This window comes from Lepus europaeus, chromosome 15 (assembly GCF_033115175.1).
Source record: "Lepus europaeus isolate LE1 chromosome 15, mLepTim1.pri, whole genome shotgun sequence".
Classification (NCBI taxonomy): domain Eukaryota; kingdom Metazoa; phylum Chordata; class Mammalia; order Lagomorpha; family Leporidae; genus Lepus; species Lepus europaeus.
In genome coordinates this window covers 70,668,017-70,688,617 of record NC_084841.1, presented here as the reverse complement: position 1 = coordinate 70,688,617, position 20,601 = coordinate 70,668,017, and the positions used below count along the sequence as shown (strand labels likewise).

General features: G+C 40.9%; 1 protein-coding gene across 5 annotated transcripts in view; it reads left to right on the top strand.

Annotated features, from left to right (window-relative positions):
* PAM (peptidylglycine alpha-amidating monooxygenase) overlaps positions 1-20,601 on the top strand; it is a 200,080-nt gene that overhangs the window by 64,682 nt on the left and 114,797 nt on the right. For all 5 annotated transcript variants that reach the window (XM_062212352.1, XM_062212354.1, XM_062212351.1 and 2 more), the window contains exons 5-6: positions 14,579-14,664; positions 16,697-16,780. In XM_062212352.1, coding sequence (XP_062068336.1) covers positions 14,579-14,664; positions 16,697-16,780 — 170 coding nt within the window. The remainder of the gene's footprint in view (positions 1-14,578; positions 14,665-16,696; positions 16,781-20,601) is intronic.

Here is a 20,601-nt window from a genome sequence, read left to right as displayed (position 1 = left end):
TTTTTTAAGCTCATGATCTTGCACAAAGAGCACCATGGTTCTATTCATTAAGTATTCTTTTGTCCCAGACTGTGCTAGGTGACCAGACATACCCTTTCATTTTAGCCTAATGCTCCTGCAAAGCAGGTATTACATTGTGATCCCCACGTTACAGACAAGAAGCCAGATGGTCAGAGACATCCAGAAAGTGTGCAAGGTGGCTCAGCTGGTTAGTGCCAGACCAGGAATGAACCTCAGGTTGTCTGGTTCCAAATCCAAAGTCACTTCCACTTCACCACATCGCCTCTTATTTATTCCGTAACAGTTGCAGTTTTAGAAATTATTTCAGTCACTATGGTGAGTCTTAATATCAGTCATGAACAATCAATAAACCTCTATTAAATGCCTCTGTCATAGGTGAGCACTGTGGGAGGTTCTAGAAGAAATTAAAAAATGTTTCTACCCCCAGCAGTTTACAGCATACTTAAGGATTGAGATCTTCCCTCCCTCCCCTTTTGTTCTCTGGTGTGCTTATAGATCAGTTAACTCTGAAGATAGCCATGCATTTGCAGCTTCATTTTTTGCACCTATACCCAGAATCACTGTTACATATTTAGCAGTCTGTGATGATTGGCGTGCTTTGCCTGGCATTGGGAAGGAATCTGCTTTGTCACATAGGCCGACAGGGCTCTTTCTGTGCACCCTCTTGCTCATTAGCCTGATGGGAGGCACACAGCAACTGCTTTCAGTCGTTTTTGTAATAAACAATTGTAATGTGTATTTGGAACTGTTAAAAGCACAGGGCAATTAGTGGAAATCTCCCTGGACTGAATACCATCAAAGCATTTGTTAATAGGCTTAAGTTATTTGATGAGAGGGGCGTATCACATAGGAACCCAACGCGCATGACTGGGTTCATGTAAAAATGGAGTCAGCAGGTCACAGTTAATACCCTTTGATATTAACATTCCAGTTTTTGCTCTTCAGTAAATTTTTGTAAATAAAATTTTAGGATTAAAAGATTATTCCATGACAGCTTTTTCTGAATCTTATACAGCAAATCATATCCTTTGGTCTTTATGCATTAAAAATATTTCTTCTGAAATTATCAATATTTACCTTTGGATTAGAATGATTGAAAATGGCTAGAGAGGATGTAAGCTGTTAAAATCTGCTTTAGCTTCACCTTGGTTAAAGGAGATGAATGAAAAAATAGCATGTAAATGCTATTGTGGTTCTAATTGTTAAAAAAAATTATATAAAATCAATCAAGCCTCATTCACTGTTGCTATTTTAAGGGAATAGCAAAGCAAACACTTTACTTTGGCCCTTTAAAAATACTTACCAGAGTTCATAAATATCCTATTCTGAAATTATGTCTATAAAATATAGTGACCAAAAGAAATTCAAGTTGGGGAAAAAGAGTATTCAAAGAAAAATGTAAATTAAAGTGAAAACAAGAATTTTGAATAAACTACTAAATATATATAGATACATTATTTTGCTAAAATTACTATTTGAAAGGCAATATGGTAGAATGAAAGAAGAGTGAACTAACTGATTGGAGTCTTTGGACTGATTGTTTAGCCCATCTGTGCTAGACTTAGTTCTTTTCATTTTTCAGTTGGAGATTTACACTAGATCATTCATAAAACTTCTCTGTGCTCTAAAATTCTATAATTCTGTGAATATAAATTGCATGCAAATGCTGTCAGTTGTAAAGTTGTTATCACTAGGAGTTGTGTGCACTGGTTCACTCACTTTAAGCAAGCCATTGTGCTTTGCCAGTCAGTTGCATCATTGAATAATTAGAATTCTTTATAAAATTATACCCATATCTTTTTAAATATATTTAAATACTTGGCTTATAGGCCATATTCCCACTTAACCTGAGGTTTGTTTTAATTGACTTTATAACCATAAATCAAAAGTAATAATTGGTACTATTATTCATCCCAAGCTCAAAGTTTTCACCTAACATTTGAAAGAATTATTTATTTATTTTATTTGCTTGAAAGACAGAAAGACAGAGACTGATCTCCCATTCATTGGTTCATTCCTCAAATGCCTGTCCGCAACAGTCAGAGCTGGGCCAGACCAAAATCAGGAGCTGGAAACTCAGCACAGGTCTCCCACAGGGGTGGCAAGGACCCAGATATTTTAACTATAACCTCCTGCTTCCTAGGGTGCACACTAGTGGGAAATTGGAATCAGGAGCCAAGTCAGGGCCCAATCCCAGGCACACTGACCCACTGATACGGGATGCAGGTGTCCCACTGAATCAAATGCCTGCCCCATAAAACATTTAGAAAACCATCTATTTTTTTTTTTACCTCCAATAACCTTTTATTTAAGGTATACAAACTTCATGCATTTCATAAATACAATGTCAGGAATGTAGTGATAGTGATCTTCCCACTGTACCCAGCCTCCCACCCCTTCTTCCTCCTCCCCTTCCTGTTCCCATTCTTATTTTTACTAATATCTATTTTCAATTAACTCTATACACAAAAGATTAACTCTATACTAAGTAAAAATTTCAACAAATATTATAAAAAAAACTGTTCCTCAACAGTTTTTTTTATTTCTTTTTTGATTTATTTTATGACCCACTGTTCATTCAGGAGCATGTTGTTATGTGTTTGTATGTGTTCTAGAGATTCTTGAATTGTTGATTTACAACTTCATTCCATTGTGGTTAGAGAAGATGCATAGTATGATTTTTCTTTTTTTTTAATTTGCCGAGACTTGCTTTATGCCCTGGCCTGTGGTCTATCTTAGAGAAAGTTCCATGCACTGCTGAGAAGAATGTGCATTCTGTAACTGTAGAATGAAAAGTTCTGTAGTTATCCGTTAGGTCCATTTGGCCTGTAGTGTCAATTAACTGCTGTTTCCTTGCTGATTTTCTGTCTGGTTGATCTGTCCAGTGCTGAAAGTGGGGTACTGAAGTCACTCCTTGGTATTGTATGGTGGTCTTTGTCTCCCTTTAGATCCATTATCATTTCTTTTTTTGATTTCTTTTAAATAGCCAGGTGCCCTGTAATTAGGTGCATATACATTTATTATAGTCACATCTTCCTGTTGAATTGATTCCTTAATCATTGCATAGTGCCCTTCTTTGTCTTTGATAACCATGTTTCTGTGTTTCTGTGTATAGCACATCCTTAAGCATCTTTGGTAAGGCTGGATAAGTGGTGACAAATTCGTTCAATTTCTGTTTGTTATGGAAGGTCTTTATTTCATCTTCATTCATAAGTGAGAGCTTTGCATGGCACAGTATTCTGAGTTAACAGTTTTTTTGGTTTTTTTTTTTTTTTTTTGAGACTTGGAATATATCTCGTCATTCTCTACTATCCTGCAGGGTTTCTGATGAGAAGTCAGCTGTGAGTCTAATTGGTGATCCTCTGAAATAATCTGGCATTCTCTCATGCACATCTTTGAGTCTTTTCTTCATGTTTTACTGTGGAGAGTTTGGCTACAATGTGTCATGGTGAAGCTTTTTTCTGGTCATGTCTATTAGGAGTTCTATGTGCTTCCTGTACTTGGACGTCCCTCTTTCTTTCTCCAAGTTAGGGAAGTTTTCTGTAATTATTTCACTAAAAAGGCCTTCTAATTCATTCTCTCTTTCCATACCTTCAGGAACTTCTATGATCCATATGTTGGGTCATTTGATAGTATCCCATAAATCTCCAACACTTTTTTATAGTTTTCTAATTTTATTTATTTATTTATTTATTTATTTATTTATTTTTTTGGTCTGACTGTAAAATTTCCAAAGGTTTGCCTTCTGACTTGAATATTCTTTATTCTGCTTCACCAATTCTGTTGTTAAGGCTTTCCAATTCATTTTTAATTTGTTCTATTGAATTCTTCATTTCCAATATTTTTTTTTTGACAGGTGGAGTTATAAAAAGTGAGAGAAAGACAGAGAGAAAAGTCTTTCACTCCCTTAATGGCCACTATGGCCGGCGCTGTGCCGATCCAAAGCCAGGAGTCGGGTGCTTCCTCCCAGTCTCCCATGCGGGTGCAGAGACCCAAGCACCTGGGCCATCCTCCACTGCCTTCCCAGGCCACAGCAGAGAGCTGGACTGGAAGAGGAGCAACCAGGACTAGTACCCGATGCCCCAACTGGGACTAGAACCCGGGGTGCCGGCACCACAGGTGGAGGATTAGCCAAGTGAGCCACGGTGCCGGCCCAATATTTTGTTTTAATTTCTCATTAAAATCTCAGTTTCATGAGAAAACTGACATGAAACCCAGTTTCATGTCATGAATATATTTTTTTAGTTCATGGATTTGCTTCTTATTACTTCTAAGTAGTCCTACAATCAATTTTTTGAATTCCATTTCTGGCATTTCTTTAATCTCTTCATTTTCGCATTCTGGTTTTGAAATATTGTTGTGTTCCTTTGGGGGCAGCATGTTGCCTTCCTTGTTTCTTTAATTTCTGAGTTTATCTTTAGGCATTTGTGGAGATACTTACTGGTTTGTTTATTTATTTTCCCTGTGATGGCCTTTAATTTTGGACTATGCCTCTGTGGATTAGTGGAGGTAGATCTTTCAGGGAATACCCTGAGGTGTGTGCTGGGTGTGGCCAGGGAGTTCTGCTCAGTGCTTCAGGGTGAGGGGAGTGTCCAAGGTGACTCCCAAATTGGGCATGGTACATCTCCTCTTTTTTTTTTTTTTTTTTTTAAGCAGAAGGGAGGTTTATTCAGCTCTGTTGGCATAGTCTCATGCTTACCTCCGCTCCTCCAAGAACACCAGTGCCTGGGTCCTAGCCCCAGTGGGTACAATATTCATTCCCACTGCCACAAGAACCACACAAAGGATTCATGAAGTCCTCAGTGTGAGCACAGATCCTACAGCAATGAACCTCACCAGGGAATCAGGGAGCCTCCCACAATGACTGCCCAAAGTCCCAGGCACACCCTGCATTCTCTCACACAGCCACAGTGTTTTCACAGTCCCAGCACATAAAGCTCCCACAGTCATGAGCACCCAGCTCCTTGTCAGTTCTCCCAGCCAGACTCAGGCATCTCCTCTCAGCTGGTTGCTGCGTGCGTGGACGTGAGCTGAGGCAGCCGATACATATTTCCAAAATGGCACCCGCCCGCTCTCAGCTAGTTGCAGGACACCAGTATCGAGTGGTTGAGGGGAGAGAAACGTGCCCCACCTTTGGTTTTCCTCTAGGCTGGCAGGTACTGTCCCCCATGGGGCTCCAAGCCAGAATCACACCAGGCTCTTCCTGCAACTTTATCACCAGGGGCTTGGGCTACTGCAGTCTGGTCTCACCTCACTCTGCAAAGCTGGCGCTGAGACTCCCGGCTGCTGGGGTCCTGAGTTGTGCATGTCCACACCCTCTACATAGATCCAGAGTGTTCCTCTAATTTGTATGGAGTTTTTTCTGCCGTTTTCTCCCTAACCTTTCCCTGAAATTGCACTCTCTTCACATTTTTTTTCAACTATCTTCCCCTAGACTAGAGCAGTAAACTCCCTTCCTATCCTGCCATCTAGGTGCCTTTCCAAAACCATTTTTACAACTGATGGCTATAGGGGCTATTCTGTATGCAAACTGGAAGACATGCACTAAGTTAAATTGTCCTAGTGCCTCTGACTTGCACAATCCAGCCTGATTTTCCATGTAGGATGGAATAGAAGACTTATCCCACCACAGTTGGCAAAATCTGTGCCTCTCTCAAAGAACTAGAGCTCACATTTATTTCATGGGTTGCTTCGCAAAAACAGCCCATAGTGCCTGACAGGCAGGCTCAGCCCTGGAGACGGAAGTCAGCCAAAGTCTTCCAACTGTTCAGCCTTGTATCCTCCCACCTGAATTATAACACTGATAACAAAAATCTATCAGTGTCAAAAGTCTTGCATTCTTTTTCTACAATCTCAGTCATGGAATTTATCATACTCATGTTACAGTTGCAAATCTATTCCTCAATTGCTCCAAGGTATAGACAGCAATTGAATGAAGACTCCCTCCCTCTCTTTACACATATATTTTTAGGTAAGATACCTATTGTGGTTTTTGATGCTTAAGAATGTCAAACACTCATTCACACTCTAGAGAAATATTCAAGGGAAGACAAAGCTATTTTAATGCAAGAAGAAGAAGCTATGAAGATATTTTAACACCAAAATGTCAAACCCAGATTCTCCCCTCTTTTCAATGTGTGAGTGAGGCTTTCCTCATGTTTTCACTTGAATATTCTGGTTTTATTGCCAGAAGGTTGGCAAATAGGTGTATGTCTTTAACATAGAAAACATTTTTCTCCTGAAATTATGAACTTATAATTCATCCTCTGTCTTTAGGCAGCACTTTTAATAGGAAGGCAAAGAGCTATTCTGATGATGTTTCACTGTTGGGCTGCCCTCCTCTGCTCTTTGTAATTGCCTCTTTCTACTGTTCATTAAAATATATTTACAGTTATATTAAGTTTACATGAAAATAGTAGACACAGCATGAAGCAGTTTTCATTAAGTAGTCATTTTCATTTTGAAGGTTTTTTTCCTGTACACACATTCCAGTCTTTTGTGTCTCATTCCAAATTAGCAGCTCACACTGCTAATGTGTCTAGTTAATTATATGCATGTGCATTTAAATTGCATACATTGATGTGAACCTTTTAATATACTGTAGGGTGGTCCCTTTATAGTTAGAGTAGGCCTAGTGCTCAATTCCAAATTAACATACCTCTGGAGGATGCAAATAAGGACCAGCTGATGGAAAAGCTGCAGCTCCGCTGACCCATGTAGAGAATGCAGCAGTCTCTGCCAGACAGAACCTCTCTTCCCTCCTTTCCCGGGCTTTGAAAGGAAGAGACGGTGAACCACATCTAGGGGCCAAGGGACTGTGAGTGCACCAAGGTGGAGGAAGCATAGCGATGGCATGTGTTAGAAGACTTTAGTTGTGCTTGTAGACTTCATTCAAAGTGTGGTAGTTCTACATTCCCCAGATTTGGTGGCTGAATATGAGCCATCAGTGAGCAGATGCTCATTTGGGATTTTCAGGGGTTAAGAAATGGAAGTGTTGAAAACTTGACCATTTAAATGCAAGATTCTGCTACTGGTCTTCATGAAAAAAAATAGTAAATTTTTAGGACACCTTAAAAGTTAAAATATTGCATGTATCTATTCTATGAGTACCCTTCTTTACTCTTTCTTAACACTGACGTTTCTTGTTAAATGATGAGTGGTTAGCTATTGAGAGCTCCAATATTTTAAAATCATGATTTTTGTTTATATAAGTTGTTTTCATCATTTGGGAGAATTCTGGAATACTCTCTTTTTTTCAAATTTTCAGTTGAAGGCTGTGTGCATTTTATTACATTGACCACAGACACAGGGCACACTGACCACTGACACAGACACAGTGGAGGATCGCAAACCCCAAGATCTTGTGTTCAAATTTTTGCATGATGAAAGGTGACGAGGGTGGTCTTCTTACATGGCATGACTGCTTTAACCACAGCTAAACTTGTAAGTTTTTTGTCATTAAATTGTGTTTTAAAAATATTTTTCATGACATTTATGACCAAGTAATCTTGACAAATCAGAGACTGTCTGATGTGTTTTGCAAAGAAGATTCCTGGCTTGGCAAAGGAGGCTCTTTCCAGCTGTTCAGACATGGAGTTGTTCTCAGCTAAAACTGTGGTGCTTTGCCATCCTAGGAAGCATTCTCTTAAATCTCTTTCAATGGTGGTGTGTATTTATTAACCACCTGCTGTGTCTTTTTAAATGTCACTATCTCCACAGAGTTACACAAAGAAAAGTAGCTAAAACACACACATACACACACACACAGGGAGAGGGAGAGGGAATGTCTCTATGCGAGTCATTCTGCTTGGTTGCTTATTTAAATGGCTGGTTAGTTTTTTTCAGGGTGATGTAGGGTTTTTTTTTGATAGGTCTGGAGCTTTGTTGCCTCCCTCATGGTGACATAGACCGTGGTTGAGAACAGTATTTGCATATATGCTGCTTCTGTTCCTCCTTTCCATATCTTAACTACTTGTCATCTACTCACTACACAGCAAGTCACCATGTACCTTCTGCCATAGGAAATTTCTCAAGTTAAGCTACATAATGTATTTGTCAGTATAAATAAAAATAGTACTGTCTCTACAATCTACATTTCCCTTGTTCTCAGCACTCTAAAATGTGCCTTTGACACAATTTAGACATAAATTTCTGCTGTATAAATCATATCAATTTCCTTTTTGCACTTTGATATTGTAATAGATTTGTGTTATATTGCACATTGAGATAATACAACAGGTCAGTTTTTAAAATATAGTTGGTATCTGGTTCCGACTTCCAGTCACTAATGATTATGTTTCTTGGTTAGCAATTTTTAGGTGCTGGATTAGGGAGGTGTTGATAGGAGTGCCTTAGCAACGGCCAGATTCGTAGTGACTAATGTCAACTGTAATAAAACAGAATGCCATGGCTGTAACTGTTTTGACAGTTTCAGCAGAAACAAACACTACATCATGTTGGACGTTATTCTCCACTCAGAAGACTAGTATCTGTTTTATGCAGAGCAGTAGTGTGAGAGAAACTTCAAACGTCTTATGGAAAAATTGAATTAAAGGATGTTTATTTTGGTTCAAAAAAAATGAAATCCATGCAAGCTCTCGCTCTCTCCATAATACATCTTTCCTATGACATTTTTTTTTTTGAAAGGCAGAGAAACAGAGCTCCAATTCACTGTTTCACTCCCCAAAAGCCCACAATGGCCAGGGCTGGACCAGGCCTAAGCTGGGTCTTCCACATGAGTGACAGGAACCCAGTTACTTGCACTATCACCTGCTGCCTCCTAGGGTGCACATCAGCAGGAAGCTGGAATCAGGAACACAACTCCGTACTGATAGAGCCCAGGTATTCCAGTATGGGACGTGAGCATCTTAACCAATAGGCCAATGCCCCTGCATCCCCACAGCACTGTTTTTAGCATAGAGCCAGGGTTTTGAAATCAGAACATCTTAGTTTAAATCTCTTGTCTTCTTATTAGTTGTAGTGAAGATTGGTCAACTGATTCGGCCAGTATTGACCTGTTTCCTCATTATCCAGTAGGGCTACTGGTCCATCCTCATTGGCCCATTATGCAGATTAAGTGATGTGATGGGCATAATGCGCTTGGTGTTGTACGTGTCACAAAGAACTGGTAGCTCTTACTCATTTGCTAATTAAGTATTTGTTATCCATCCACTGTATTCTAAACACTATGAATTGCTATGAATTGCGTGTGGACAAAAGACACACCCTGTGCTCCTGTGGACTTTTTAGCCTCTCCCATCTCCTTGGAAGAGAGGGGGTCATTACCTATGGTGTTGTTTATGAGGCTGGTACATGGTAATCACTGTTAGCATTTAGCTTTCCCACAGGGTGTCTTTCTTATCATTATGTGAGTAGATGTCCGTTGCATTGACGTTCTCATAGGATTTTTGAATTGGGAAACATATCTTGTAAATTTATAGAACAGTTTATGGTGATCGAACACCTGACTCATACTGAATGCAATTTTGAAAGGTAAGCACATTCCACCCAGTGCCATTGATTTTATGTTTGTTTCTGTAAGAAACTCTCTCACTCTAATTTTCCTGGCTGAGGTTCTGGAAGATTCTTCACTGCATTAATATTGGAACATATAGCCATACAGACTTAACATGAGGGCATGACAATTTTATTTATCTTTTAATTGTGTGAGCTCAAAGAAGTAATGAGTTATTGGTTTTGATCTTCCCTGAGTAACCTTGGGTTTTAAATAGCCTTTAACAAATACAACTAGAGATTACTTTTAACAGTCAATCATGCTTCATTTGGATAATTCAAAACGACAGGCCAGCACTTTTCAGCACTTGGCACAGTCAGAAAATATTCACGCCATCCAAATGGTTTCCCTCTGGATTGGGAGTGAGAGGCATTCTATAGGAAAGGTCCCGGAATCTATAGTATCTTATTTTGAAATGTTAATTTTCACCATTTCTACTGGGAACACTAAGAAGCCACAAGCGAGCTATGTGAATCTTTTCACAGTTTAATTGGCTTAATCTGGACAAACCTTTAAGAGAAGCTGCTGCAATGATAAGAATAAGAAACCAGGTTGATGAAGCCTGAAATTACGGCAGCAGTGGTCAAGGGTTACATCACTCCCTAGCGTTAAATCTCTTCTCTTCAGTAAGAAGAGTAAAACATCTCCCTCTGTTTTCGCAGGACCCTTTTGGAAAGCCAGAATATGTAATAGCATCATTCTCCTGCTGGTCATTTTACATGGGGAAATGTGGTACAGTTTTCACGGGACTGTAAACATGAAGGGGCTTTATCCAAACGCTCTTTGCCACTCAGTTGTATGACCCATTTCTTTTTTGTCTTTACGTGGTCCTCTCACTCATGAGTTTGAGGAATAGTGATAATATCCTGGTATCCTCTAGTGAGTCATTTTACTCAATTTTGAATTTAATACATTTTTTAAAAATTATAAAAGAGTTTTAAAAAGGAAACCAAGGTTTGCTTTGGTTTCTTTTTTTTTTTTTTTTTTTTTTTTTTTTACAAAGACCATGACTGATGTACTGATGTGTCATTTTTTGCTGGATTTCTTTTTTTATTTATTTGAAATGCAGACAGACATGGAGAGAGAGAGAGAGAGAGAGAGAGAGAGAGAGGTCTTCCATCTACTGGTTTACTTCCCAAATGCCCGCAAAGCCAGGGCTGGGCCAGGCCAAAACCTGGAGCCTCATATTCAATCCAGGTCTCCAATTTAGGTGGAAGGGACCCAATTTCTTGAGCCATTACCTGCTGCTTCCCAGGGAACACTTAGCCGAAAGCTGGAATTAGAAATTGAGCTGGTTCTCAAAGCCATCTACTCCAGTATGAAATGCAGGCATCTCAAGCAGACTCTTAACCACTGCACCGGACACCCACCCCCACAACCCAGCTATTATTATAATATGCAGCTATTATTTTATCAGACTTGATAAGAGAATCAAATATAAAGTCATTATCCCTTTGAAATAAGTCAGAAGGACTTCTTACTTCATCTAGATAATATTAGAACTGCATGCACAAATTACCCTTAGTTCAGATATAATAGTAGTAATCAAAGCTTGTCTTCACATAATATTCTCTGCCCATAAATCAATTTCATGAATTGAGATAGATGGGAGTGTGACAGCTAGAGCTTTGAATCGTGGTTTGGTTGTGGAACATTTGGAAGTTATTTAAACTCTCTGGGCTTATTCAGCTTTCAAGTTGAACTTATTTTCAGTGTTTTTTCCTTTTCTGTACATTTATTTGAGAGGCAGAGAGACAGATCTCTCATCTGCTGCTTCACTCCCCAAATGCCCACAAAACCTGAGTCTGGGCCGGGCTGAAGCCAAGAATCAGAAAGTCACTCCAGGTCTCTCACATGAGTGGTAGGGACTCAACTATTTGAGCCAGGGTACGCATCAGCAAAGGTTGAAATCAGAAGTGGAGCTGGGACTCAAACCCAGGCACTATGAAGTGGGCTATGATATGGGATGCAGGCACCACAGGTAGCATCTGAAACCACGAAGATCAATGCCTGTCCTACGGTGTTCTTATGACAGTGACTATAAGTTGGTTTGTGCAAAATATTGGGAATAAATATATTTTAAAGTATATTTATTTATACTTTAGTTAAAATGTTATAAAACATATATTTATTTATTTGATAGGCACAATGCCAGAGAGAGAAGAGGGGAGAGACAGACAAACAGACATTCATTGATTTACTCCCTAAATGGCTGCAACATTTAGGGCTGGTCCAGGCCAAAACCAGGAGCCGAGAACCCATCCAGGTTTTCCACATAAGTGGCAGTTGGGCCATCCTCTACTGCTTTCTCAGGTGCCTTAGTGGGGAGGTGGATTGGAAGTGGAGCAGCTGGGACTAGAACTGGCACTCTGATATGGGAAGCCAGCGTAAAGGCAGCTTAACCACCTACACCACAAGTCTGGCCCCATACATTTTTTTATCTAAATTTTTGATAAATATTTTTACTCCTTACTCTGTAATACAATTTAAGCTAATTCAGTTTGGAAGTTTAAAAAACTTCCATGAATGGAAAGTTTAAAAAACTCACCTACAGGTGAAATTCACCAAACATTTGTTGAGTATTGTTACCAGGTAGGGGTGCAGGTACTGGGAGTACAGGGTAACAGACATGACTGCAAATCTCCAAGCAGTCTGGTAGGAGAGAGAGATGCACAAGCTGTTGTGTGGGGCCACTGCTAGGGTTAAAAGAGAGATGTTGGATGGCTGGGGATCAGAGAATGCTCCCTGACTGAGAAAACTGACACTAAATCTTAAAGGAAACGGTGAGGAAGAGTTTCATGTGGAGAGCTAGGAAAGCTTAGTCTGGGCAAAGAAAACAGAGAAGAAAGAGATCAGAAACTGGCAGCAACTTGGGATGACTGGGGGGTTTTGTCTGGAAATAGAACAGGGTCCCAGATCATAAAAGGCCTTACGTGTTATACTGCAATGTTTGGGTTTTATTTTCATGTTATTTTTGGGAAGCATTTGAAAGATTTTGAGCCAGCAAGTGACATAATCAAATGTGTAGCTTAGAAAAATTTACTAAACCAGTTTTCTCTGTTATATTTCAATCGGGTCCAATCTAGTCAGACATTAAAAATCAACTTCTATATCAGAGGAAAAAATGATCTTGACTAAGCCTGTCATCGTGTTGATGTGAGGCACTTGGATATTTATGATCTTTGTTGAAAGCTATGAAAATTGCCACCCAGATCTTCAAATTTTAGTAGCTCACAGCAGTGAGATAGAAAGTTCATCACATCTGACAGTCTCATTTCTTTAACGATGATAGTACAAGGCCAAGAAGAAAAATTTTTGCTTTTGGGCCCTGTCCAGCACTCAGCTTTTTAACACACTTGGCACAAGGATGTCACAGACATTTGTTCCAACACACAGTTCTCACATGGTAATGATCCTTCATCGTAAGGACATTGTGTTTGACAGTGAACAGTAAAAAACCACTGGTTGATGTGTTTTACATTACACATTACACAATCTCTTTCTGCAGCCTGATTTATGGAAACAAGAACATTTGCCGAGCATAAACTCATCGGAGCCTCCTGGCTCCTGGTCCTCACCTTAATTCAGACAGAAAACACTGTCATCTGCACTTACTGTGTGTTCTCCAACCACATTTCTGGCTATAAGCTGGAAACATTGTAGCAGTCCCTGGCTCTGAGTAGCAAGGAACTTGTTACCCCTGTTTTTCGTATCTAAGACCTGGATGCTTTCCTGGTTTCCGGAGTCCATGTCTAACCTGGTTAGGACGCCACTGCCATCTGCCTTCACTTACTTGGGCAGTGCACATTTTTTTTCCTTGTGTGAGCCAACCTCTTGCCCAAGAAGCTTGGTGTACTCTTGTGATTGATAGTCTTTCAGCCTTTCAAATCTGCCAAAATTCAACTCTGATCTTGTTTGGCCCCAATTTTCTGTAATACAAAAATGCAAAAGCAACATAAAAAAAGGTAATCTAACAATATATTGAACCAATCCATTTGTCTAATGGAACAAACCAAGCAATCTAGTGTAAGGAGAAAGTGTGGTTTGGAGTGAGGCAACTTAACATTTATTAGATTGGATTTACCAGATGTCCTAGTTATTGTACTGGGTGCCTTGCATATAACACCACAGCCACCCTGTCAGAGATTGCCATGCATGAATTGGGTCTTTGGAGCTTATAAACATGCCTGGTGTATACAGGTATCAACAGTATTTCTGGATTTCAACTCCGGTATCCCCCCCCCCAAGATGATTGATTGATTGATTTGAAAGACACACACACACACACACACAGAGGGAGAGATATATCAATCTTCCATCCTCTGGTCCACTCTCCAAATGGCAACAACAGCCAGGTCTGGGCCAGGCTAAAGCCAGCAGTCTGGAAGTCCATCAGGGTCTACCATGTGGGTGGCAGGGGCCCAAGTAATTGGGTCACCTTCCAGTGCTTTCCCAGGGTTATTAGCAGGGAGCTGGTTCAGAAGCAGAGTAGCTAGGACTCAGACGGGTGCTCCCATATGGGATACTTAGTGACATAAATGGTGGCTTAACCCACTACACGACAGCGCCAGTCCCTCCAGGAACTTTTTGACACATCTTCACATTGTTCATTATACTGAATGTAGGCTCTATTTGTTGCTCTGGCCAGCAATTGGTTGACAACACTTATCCACAATAGGAAAATATGTGTGATAGTTCTTCAGGTCCACTTCCCCAGATCTCCACCGCACTAGGTAGGGTTTGTATGGCCTCTCCAATGCTTGCTTGGCTACCTGATTACATAGACTTCATCCCACACAGACATATCAAGATGTGAATGGGATCATGTCTCATCAGGCCACAGATAAACAAAAATGTCTCTCCTTGTCCGTGTGCTTTTTTTCCCACATAGAAATTATTTTCCTATGGCTTTTATTAGTACCCTAAAACTGCTATGTCTGTGTTAATGATATTTCATTATGCATGGCTGCTCCACCCAAATGTGAGCACCGTATGCATTTCACTACTTGAATCCTCAAGATAACTTTTTTTTTTTCTCTTCAGGTTCTGTGATGAAGGAACCTGTACAGATAAAGCCAACATCCTGTATGCCTGGGCAAGAAACGCGCCCCCTACCAGGCTCCCCAAAGGTATGTCAGAGACTCTGCAGGGCCCTAAGTTAAGCTGCTAGATTTCTGTCTCCCAAATGCTCTTCATTGTCGTCCTCCCCAGCAGTGGCTGATGATGTTGCATTTTCACACTTCTAAGGGCCTGCATCACCTAGGTTGTGTTGAAAGGGTCTCATTCAGGTAGTTACCTTCTCTCGGTCTCTTTCTGGTGAGTAGTTTGCCCTCACAACAGCTTCGATTGAATTAGACAATAACCAAGTACACCTGAAGCCACCTTTGGCCTAAGGCACATTGGCTTTTGACAGCAGGAGTGTTTCGGGAGCCCAGAGAGCTCAGAATAAATTGCTGTTTCAGCAAACAGGTTTTTTGTTCTGTTTTGTTTTTCTAAGAGTCTTGGAACCTAGGTATTTAATGTAATGCCAAACCTCAGCTGGCTTTCTTACCGCACCTCTAAACCAGTCCTCACTTCCAATGTGTGAGTGAATTATCAGCTTCCCTTTTAGTGCCTTTCTGTTAGTTTCTTCTGTTAGAGGGACTGTGTGGTTCCATTCCACAGCAGGGCTTCCACGGTTTGGGAAGGATCTCGCCAAGGGCTCACTCCATTAAGCGAGGTCTGATTTTCCTCCAAGTTACCGCTCTGGTTTACTGGGCAGCTGCTATCAATCAAGTTAGAAAACTAATAGGGAGGCCCATTATTGGTTGGTTAATTTTTTTAAAAAAGATTTATTTGTTTATTTGAGAGGCAGAGTTACAGACAGAGAGAGGGAGAGACAGAGAGAAAGGTCTTCCATCCACTGGTTCACTCCCCAAATGGCTGCAGTGGCCAGAGCTGAGCCAATCCAAAGCCAGGAGCCAGGAGTTTCTTCTGGGTCTCCCATGCAGGTGCAAGGGCACAAGCACTTGGGCCACCTTTCACTGCTTTTCCAGGCCATTAGCAGGAAGCTGGATTAGAAGAGGAGCAGCCAGGACACTAACTGGTACCCACAGGGGATGCCAGCACTGCATGCGGAGGCTTAGCCTACTACACCACAGCACCAGCCCTGGTTCGTTAATAGTTTTAAGATCCATTTATGGAGCGAGCATATAGAAATACAGTTTTCCCTGCCTGTTAATTTCTGTGTTTCCCTCCTTTTTTTTTTAAGGTCACTGGAAAACTCTATTAACAGTAAGACCATTAAGAACACTTCCAATTTCAAAGCTTCAGTGACACACTGGGCATTGTAATCTCATTACTACCTAGTTTTCTCAGTGATATTTTGGGTTTTTTATTTTATTTTTTGGTTTGCTTTTTTAAAGATTTATTTATTTGACATGAAAGAGTTTCAAAGAGAGGGAGAGACACAGAGAGAGAGAGAGAGAGATCTTCCAATCCACTGGTTCACTCCCCAAATGGCTGCAATGGCCAAGGCTGGGCCAGGCTGAAGCCAGGAGCCAAGAACTTCATGGGCCTCCGATGTGGTTGGCAGGGGCTCAAGCACTTGGGCCATCTTCCATTGTTTTTCCCAGGCCATTAACAAGGAGCTGGATTGGAAATGGAGCAGCCGGGATATGAACCAGAGCCCATGTGGGATGCTGGTGTCATAGGCGGCAGCTTTACCCACTACACCACAAAGCGGGCCCCTCAGTAACACTTTTGTAGACAGTGGTTTTCACATGGAATCACATGGAAAGTAAGGCAATTCTGAGATGCACCTAAGAAATCCATTTCATATATTTAATCAGAAAATACAATGAATATGAATATGCACAAAATAGAACAGTGGAGTAGGTTTATATACTTGCATGTCTGTTAAATAATCAGCAGAGACAGGATTGTATTTTCGTTTGTTTTGTTTCTTTCAAAATGAGTGAGTTGTCCTCTTAAAGTGTAAGTGATTGCTTTGGCTCTGAAGTGGGATCTATGAATAGAATTCTATCATATCTTCGGAAGAAATGACATTATATTTGCGCTATGTTATTTCCCTTCAGATTTCATAGATCAGCAACCCAAGATTAGCGCTATTTGAGATTTCCATTTTAAAATATTAATTTATTTTCTTCTGTAAATCTTTAGGTGTTGGATTCAGGGTTGGAGGAGAGACTGGAAGTAAATACTTCGTCCTACAAGTACACTATGGGGACATCAGTGCTTTTAGAGGTGAGTTTGAAATGCGGGAACTAAGCACAATTTTCAATACTAAATTGTTTAAAATAGATGCACTATTAACTGCATAATAAAATGAAGAATTGCTCATACCCTCTGCCCACTAAGGAACAAGAGCCGTTGTTTCCTTCCTTTGGAACTGTTGGAGAGTGACTTGTATCATAAGTTATTTCTTTTATGCACATATGCTTCCTCCTATGTTTTTTCTATGCTTAGCTTAGATGAAGCTTTTGCTTTCCAACTCATTATCTTATCCACCTGCTCCTGCTCCTGTTAGGATGCTGGTCTTCCCAAGCAGTACTGCAGAAAGGTAGAATGAACTGGTGGTTTATTAAGATGACTGTGGGCAGCCCACTGGGAGAGTGTGCGGCTTCTGCCTACCAAGCAGGTTCTCAGACACCCAGGCTCACCTGCAACGCACACTTGCCCCTTCATGAGCTCATCCGCTGTCCACAGCACTTAGTCACAGACCCCACCTACCCCTAATGCTGCTCAGGGCTCCCCTAGACACCTGAGGCTCTACTGCAATTACTATGCTCTTCATTTAAATGCCCTTTTGCTTATTATAGAATCATTGACATGAGGAATGGGCCCTGTTCCCAAGGAAACCGAGACCAGCGCTTGTTACTCCTTCTGCTGCATTGAGTCAGATTCTACCTGGATTCTGGGTTCACACGCTTGTGTTCTCGGGACTACAAATCTTAAGCAGACTTCTCTTGCTGACTTATCTACATTCCCTAGATTCTTTGATTAAAATTTTTAAATTATTATTTATTTGAGAAGGAGAGAGAGAGAGAGAGAGATGAGAGAGGGAGGGAAGAGGGCTGCTTTCATCCTCTGGTTCACTTCCTTCATGCCTGCAACAGCTAGGAGCCCTGATCTCAATCCAGGTCTCATTTCGAGGGTGGCAGAAACCCAGCTACTTGAACCATCACTGCTGCTTTCTAGAAGCTGCATTGGCAGGAAGCTACAGTCAGGAGCCGGGATGGATCTCGAAGCCAGACTTCTGATGAGGTTCTCAGGCATCTTCCCCACCAGCTTCACCGCCTGCCCCTCGGATGTAGACTGTATTTCTAGAACTAATGCAATACACCTGCCTGTCCACATGCATTTGGTTTCTATCTGGCAATGAAGTCTGGAAGGCAGTGTCTGTCTGCCTTTGAAGTACCCTGTGGAGCCTCTACTCAGAGAGCCCCATGTGGTGGGAGGGACCATAAATTTCAGCATGCACAACGGGGACAATAAGCACTGCTGCTTCCGGAAAACAGCGTTGGAAAGAATAATTATACATTAGTCCCAGCGTCAGCCACATTTGCAGTGAAACAAGCATCTGTGGACCAGCCTGGGAACATAACTGCTAAATAAAACTCATTTTTACATTAAAAATATGCTTTCAGTTGTACACAAATAGCTTTCCATTTTTGGAACAGAACCTAATCTTAAATTGTTAACTCTGTTGTGCTGAGATAAGGTTTTGTTGAAAACAAAGGAATAAATAATGTTCGTGTTTGAGGAGCGAAAATGGAACTTATCAGCTCTGTAAGTTTGCCATGTTGGTATCAGTGGAGCAGGCAAGATTCTAAGACCGCTGACTTCCAAGTCGTGGACAAGACCGTGACTTTTTCATAGTGGCCCTTCCCTGGGAACTGTGGTTAGAGTAGCTTATCACACCCACACACGCACTCCCCAAAACCTTAATCTCTATCCTTCTGTAGAACACTGGGCTTTCACCTCTCAACCAGATTCCTCTTAGCTTTGTAGTACTAACAGTTACTGCATTGATGCTGAGGAGAAATTGGATGATACATACAGGTGTTTGAAATCTATGACTGTAGTAATTAATTTAATTTCTTACTGAAGAGTGATTATAATTTAGGAGTAGTTTTTGAAGTTCTGATACTTTGAGGTATAAACTTACAATTATTCTTTACTGTTAGAAGCAGATAATAAACTTTATGTATTCATATTTTATTTTCTCTAAGAGCGTTTTTCTAAAAGGAAGTATAGATGAAGTAGAAAGACTACTGGTGCCAAAATTCATAGGACTTACTAGACTCTAATAAAAATATTAACAAAAAATTTCAATCATGTAATTCATTCCATACCATTGGATACTGTCTTGTCACCTAAGCTATACATGACTTAGAATAGTAAATAAAGACATGGGAAGATATCAGATCCCACTAATGTGAAGCAGCAGCATTTTACATTTATTAAGTAGCTCAGTGGAGCCTGAATCACAACACCCAGGACTGCCAGGATTTGGGTGAATCTGGTACAATTTAAGACACTTTATTAACTACCATGATATTTTGAAAAGCAACTTCATCATTTCATGTACATTTATTATAACGTACTGCAATATTACTCGAGGCTTTTTTTTAGAAAATTTATTTTATTTATTTGAAAGGCAGAGTTACGGGGGGAGAGACAGAGACAGAGAGAGAGAGAGAGAGAGAGATATCTTTTGATTCACTCCCCAGATGGCCACAATGACTAGAGCTAGGCTAGGCCAGGCCGAAGCCAGGAGATAGGAGCTTCTTCCAGGTCTCCCACATGGGTGCAGGGGCCCAAGTACTTGGGCCATCTTCTGCTGCTTTCCCAGGTGCATTAGCAGGGAGCTGGATCAGAAGTGGAGTGGCCTGGCTTGAACTGGAGCCCATATGTAATGCCTGCACTGTAGACAGAGATTTAACCTTCTATGCCGGGGCTGACGCCGTGGCGCGGTGAGTTAATCCTCCGCCTGCAGCGCCAGCATCCCATATGGGTGTCGGTTCTAGTCCCAGCTGTTCCTCTTCCAATCTAGCTCTCGGCTGTGGCCTGGGAAAGCAGTAGAAGATGACCCAAGTGCTTGGGCCCCTGCACCCACGTGGGAGACAAGGGAGAAGCATCTGGCTTCTGGCTTTGAATCAACGCAGCTCAGGCTGTTGCAGCCGTTTGGGGAGTGAACCAGCAGAAGGAAGACCTTTCTCTCTGTCTCTACCTCTCAAATAAATAAATAAAATCTTGAAAAAAAATCCTTCTATGCCACAGTGCTGGACCCTAGGCTGTTATCATATAGAATTTTTTTTTTCTAAAAATGAGCTTCCTACCCACAGTTATTTGTGCATCATTAAGTATTAATGTAAAACACTGGAAGGCTAACAGATGTCCCTTATTAGGGGACTGGGTAAATAAATGGCATATCAACAAAAATAGCAGATAGTAAAAATTAATACAAAAAGTTTAAAAATGCTTGCTTGTATGTTTATAAACATTGTAAGGAACAAGGAAAACAGGAAAGGGCCAATGAACAAGGAAGATAGGATTGTGTGATATTTTCCCTATTAAAATGTTCTGACATTGTCTTGGCCTTTTAAATCCCATACACAGAGGTGCCCTGTGAGCTCCTTCAGTAACTGTCAGTCTAAGTGAGGAGCTAATGGGAATCCCTGTGTGCCTGACTACAGGGGTGATTTAGGCTTCAACAGATTCTATGCTGTGAGCTCATCCTTATCTCTAGATGCATCCAGAAGTAGAAAATAAGTATATCATCAGATCTTGTAATTCTTTTTTAAAAGTATTTATTTACTTGTTTGAGAGGTATAGTTAAATGCAGAGAGAGGGAGAGACAGAGAAATCTTCCATCACTGGTTCACTCCCCAAATGGCCACAATGGCTGGAGTTAGGCCAATCCGAAGCCAGAAGCCAGAAGTCAGGAACCAGGAGCCATGAGCTTCTTCTGAGTCTTTCACATGGCTGCAGGGGCCCAAGCACTTGGGCCATCTTCTTATGCTTTCCCAGGTACATTAGTAGGGAGCTGGATTGGAAGAGGA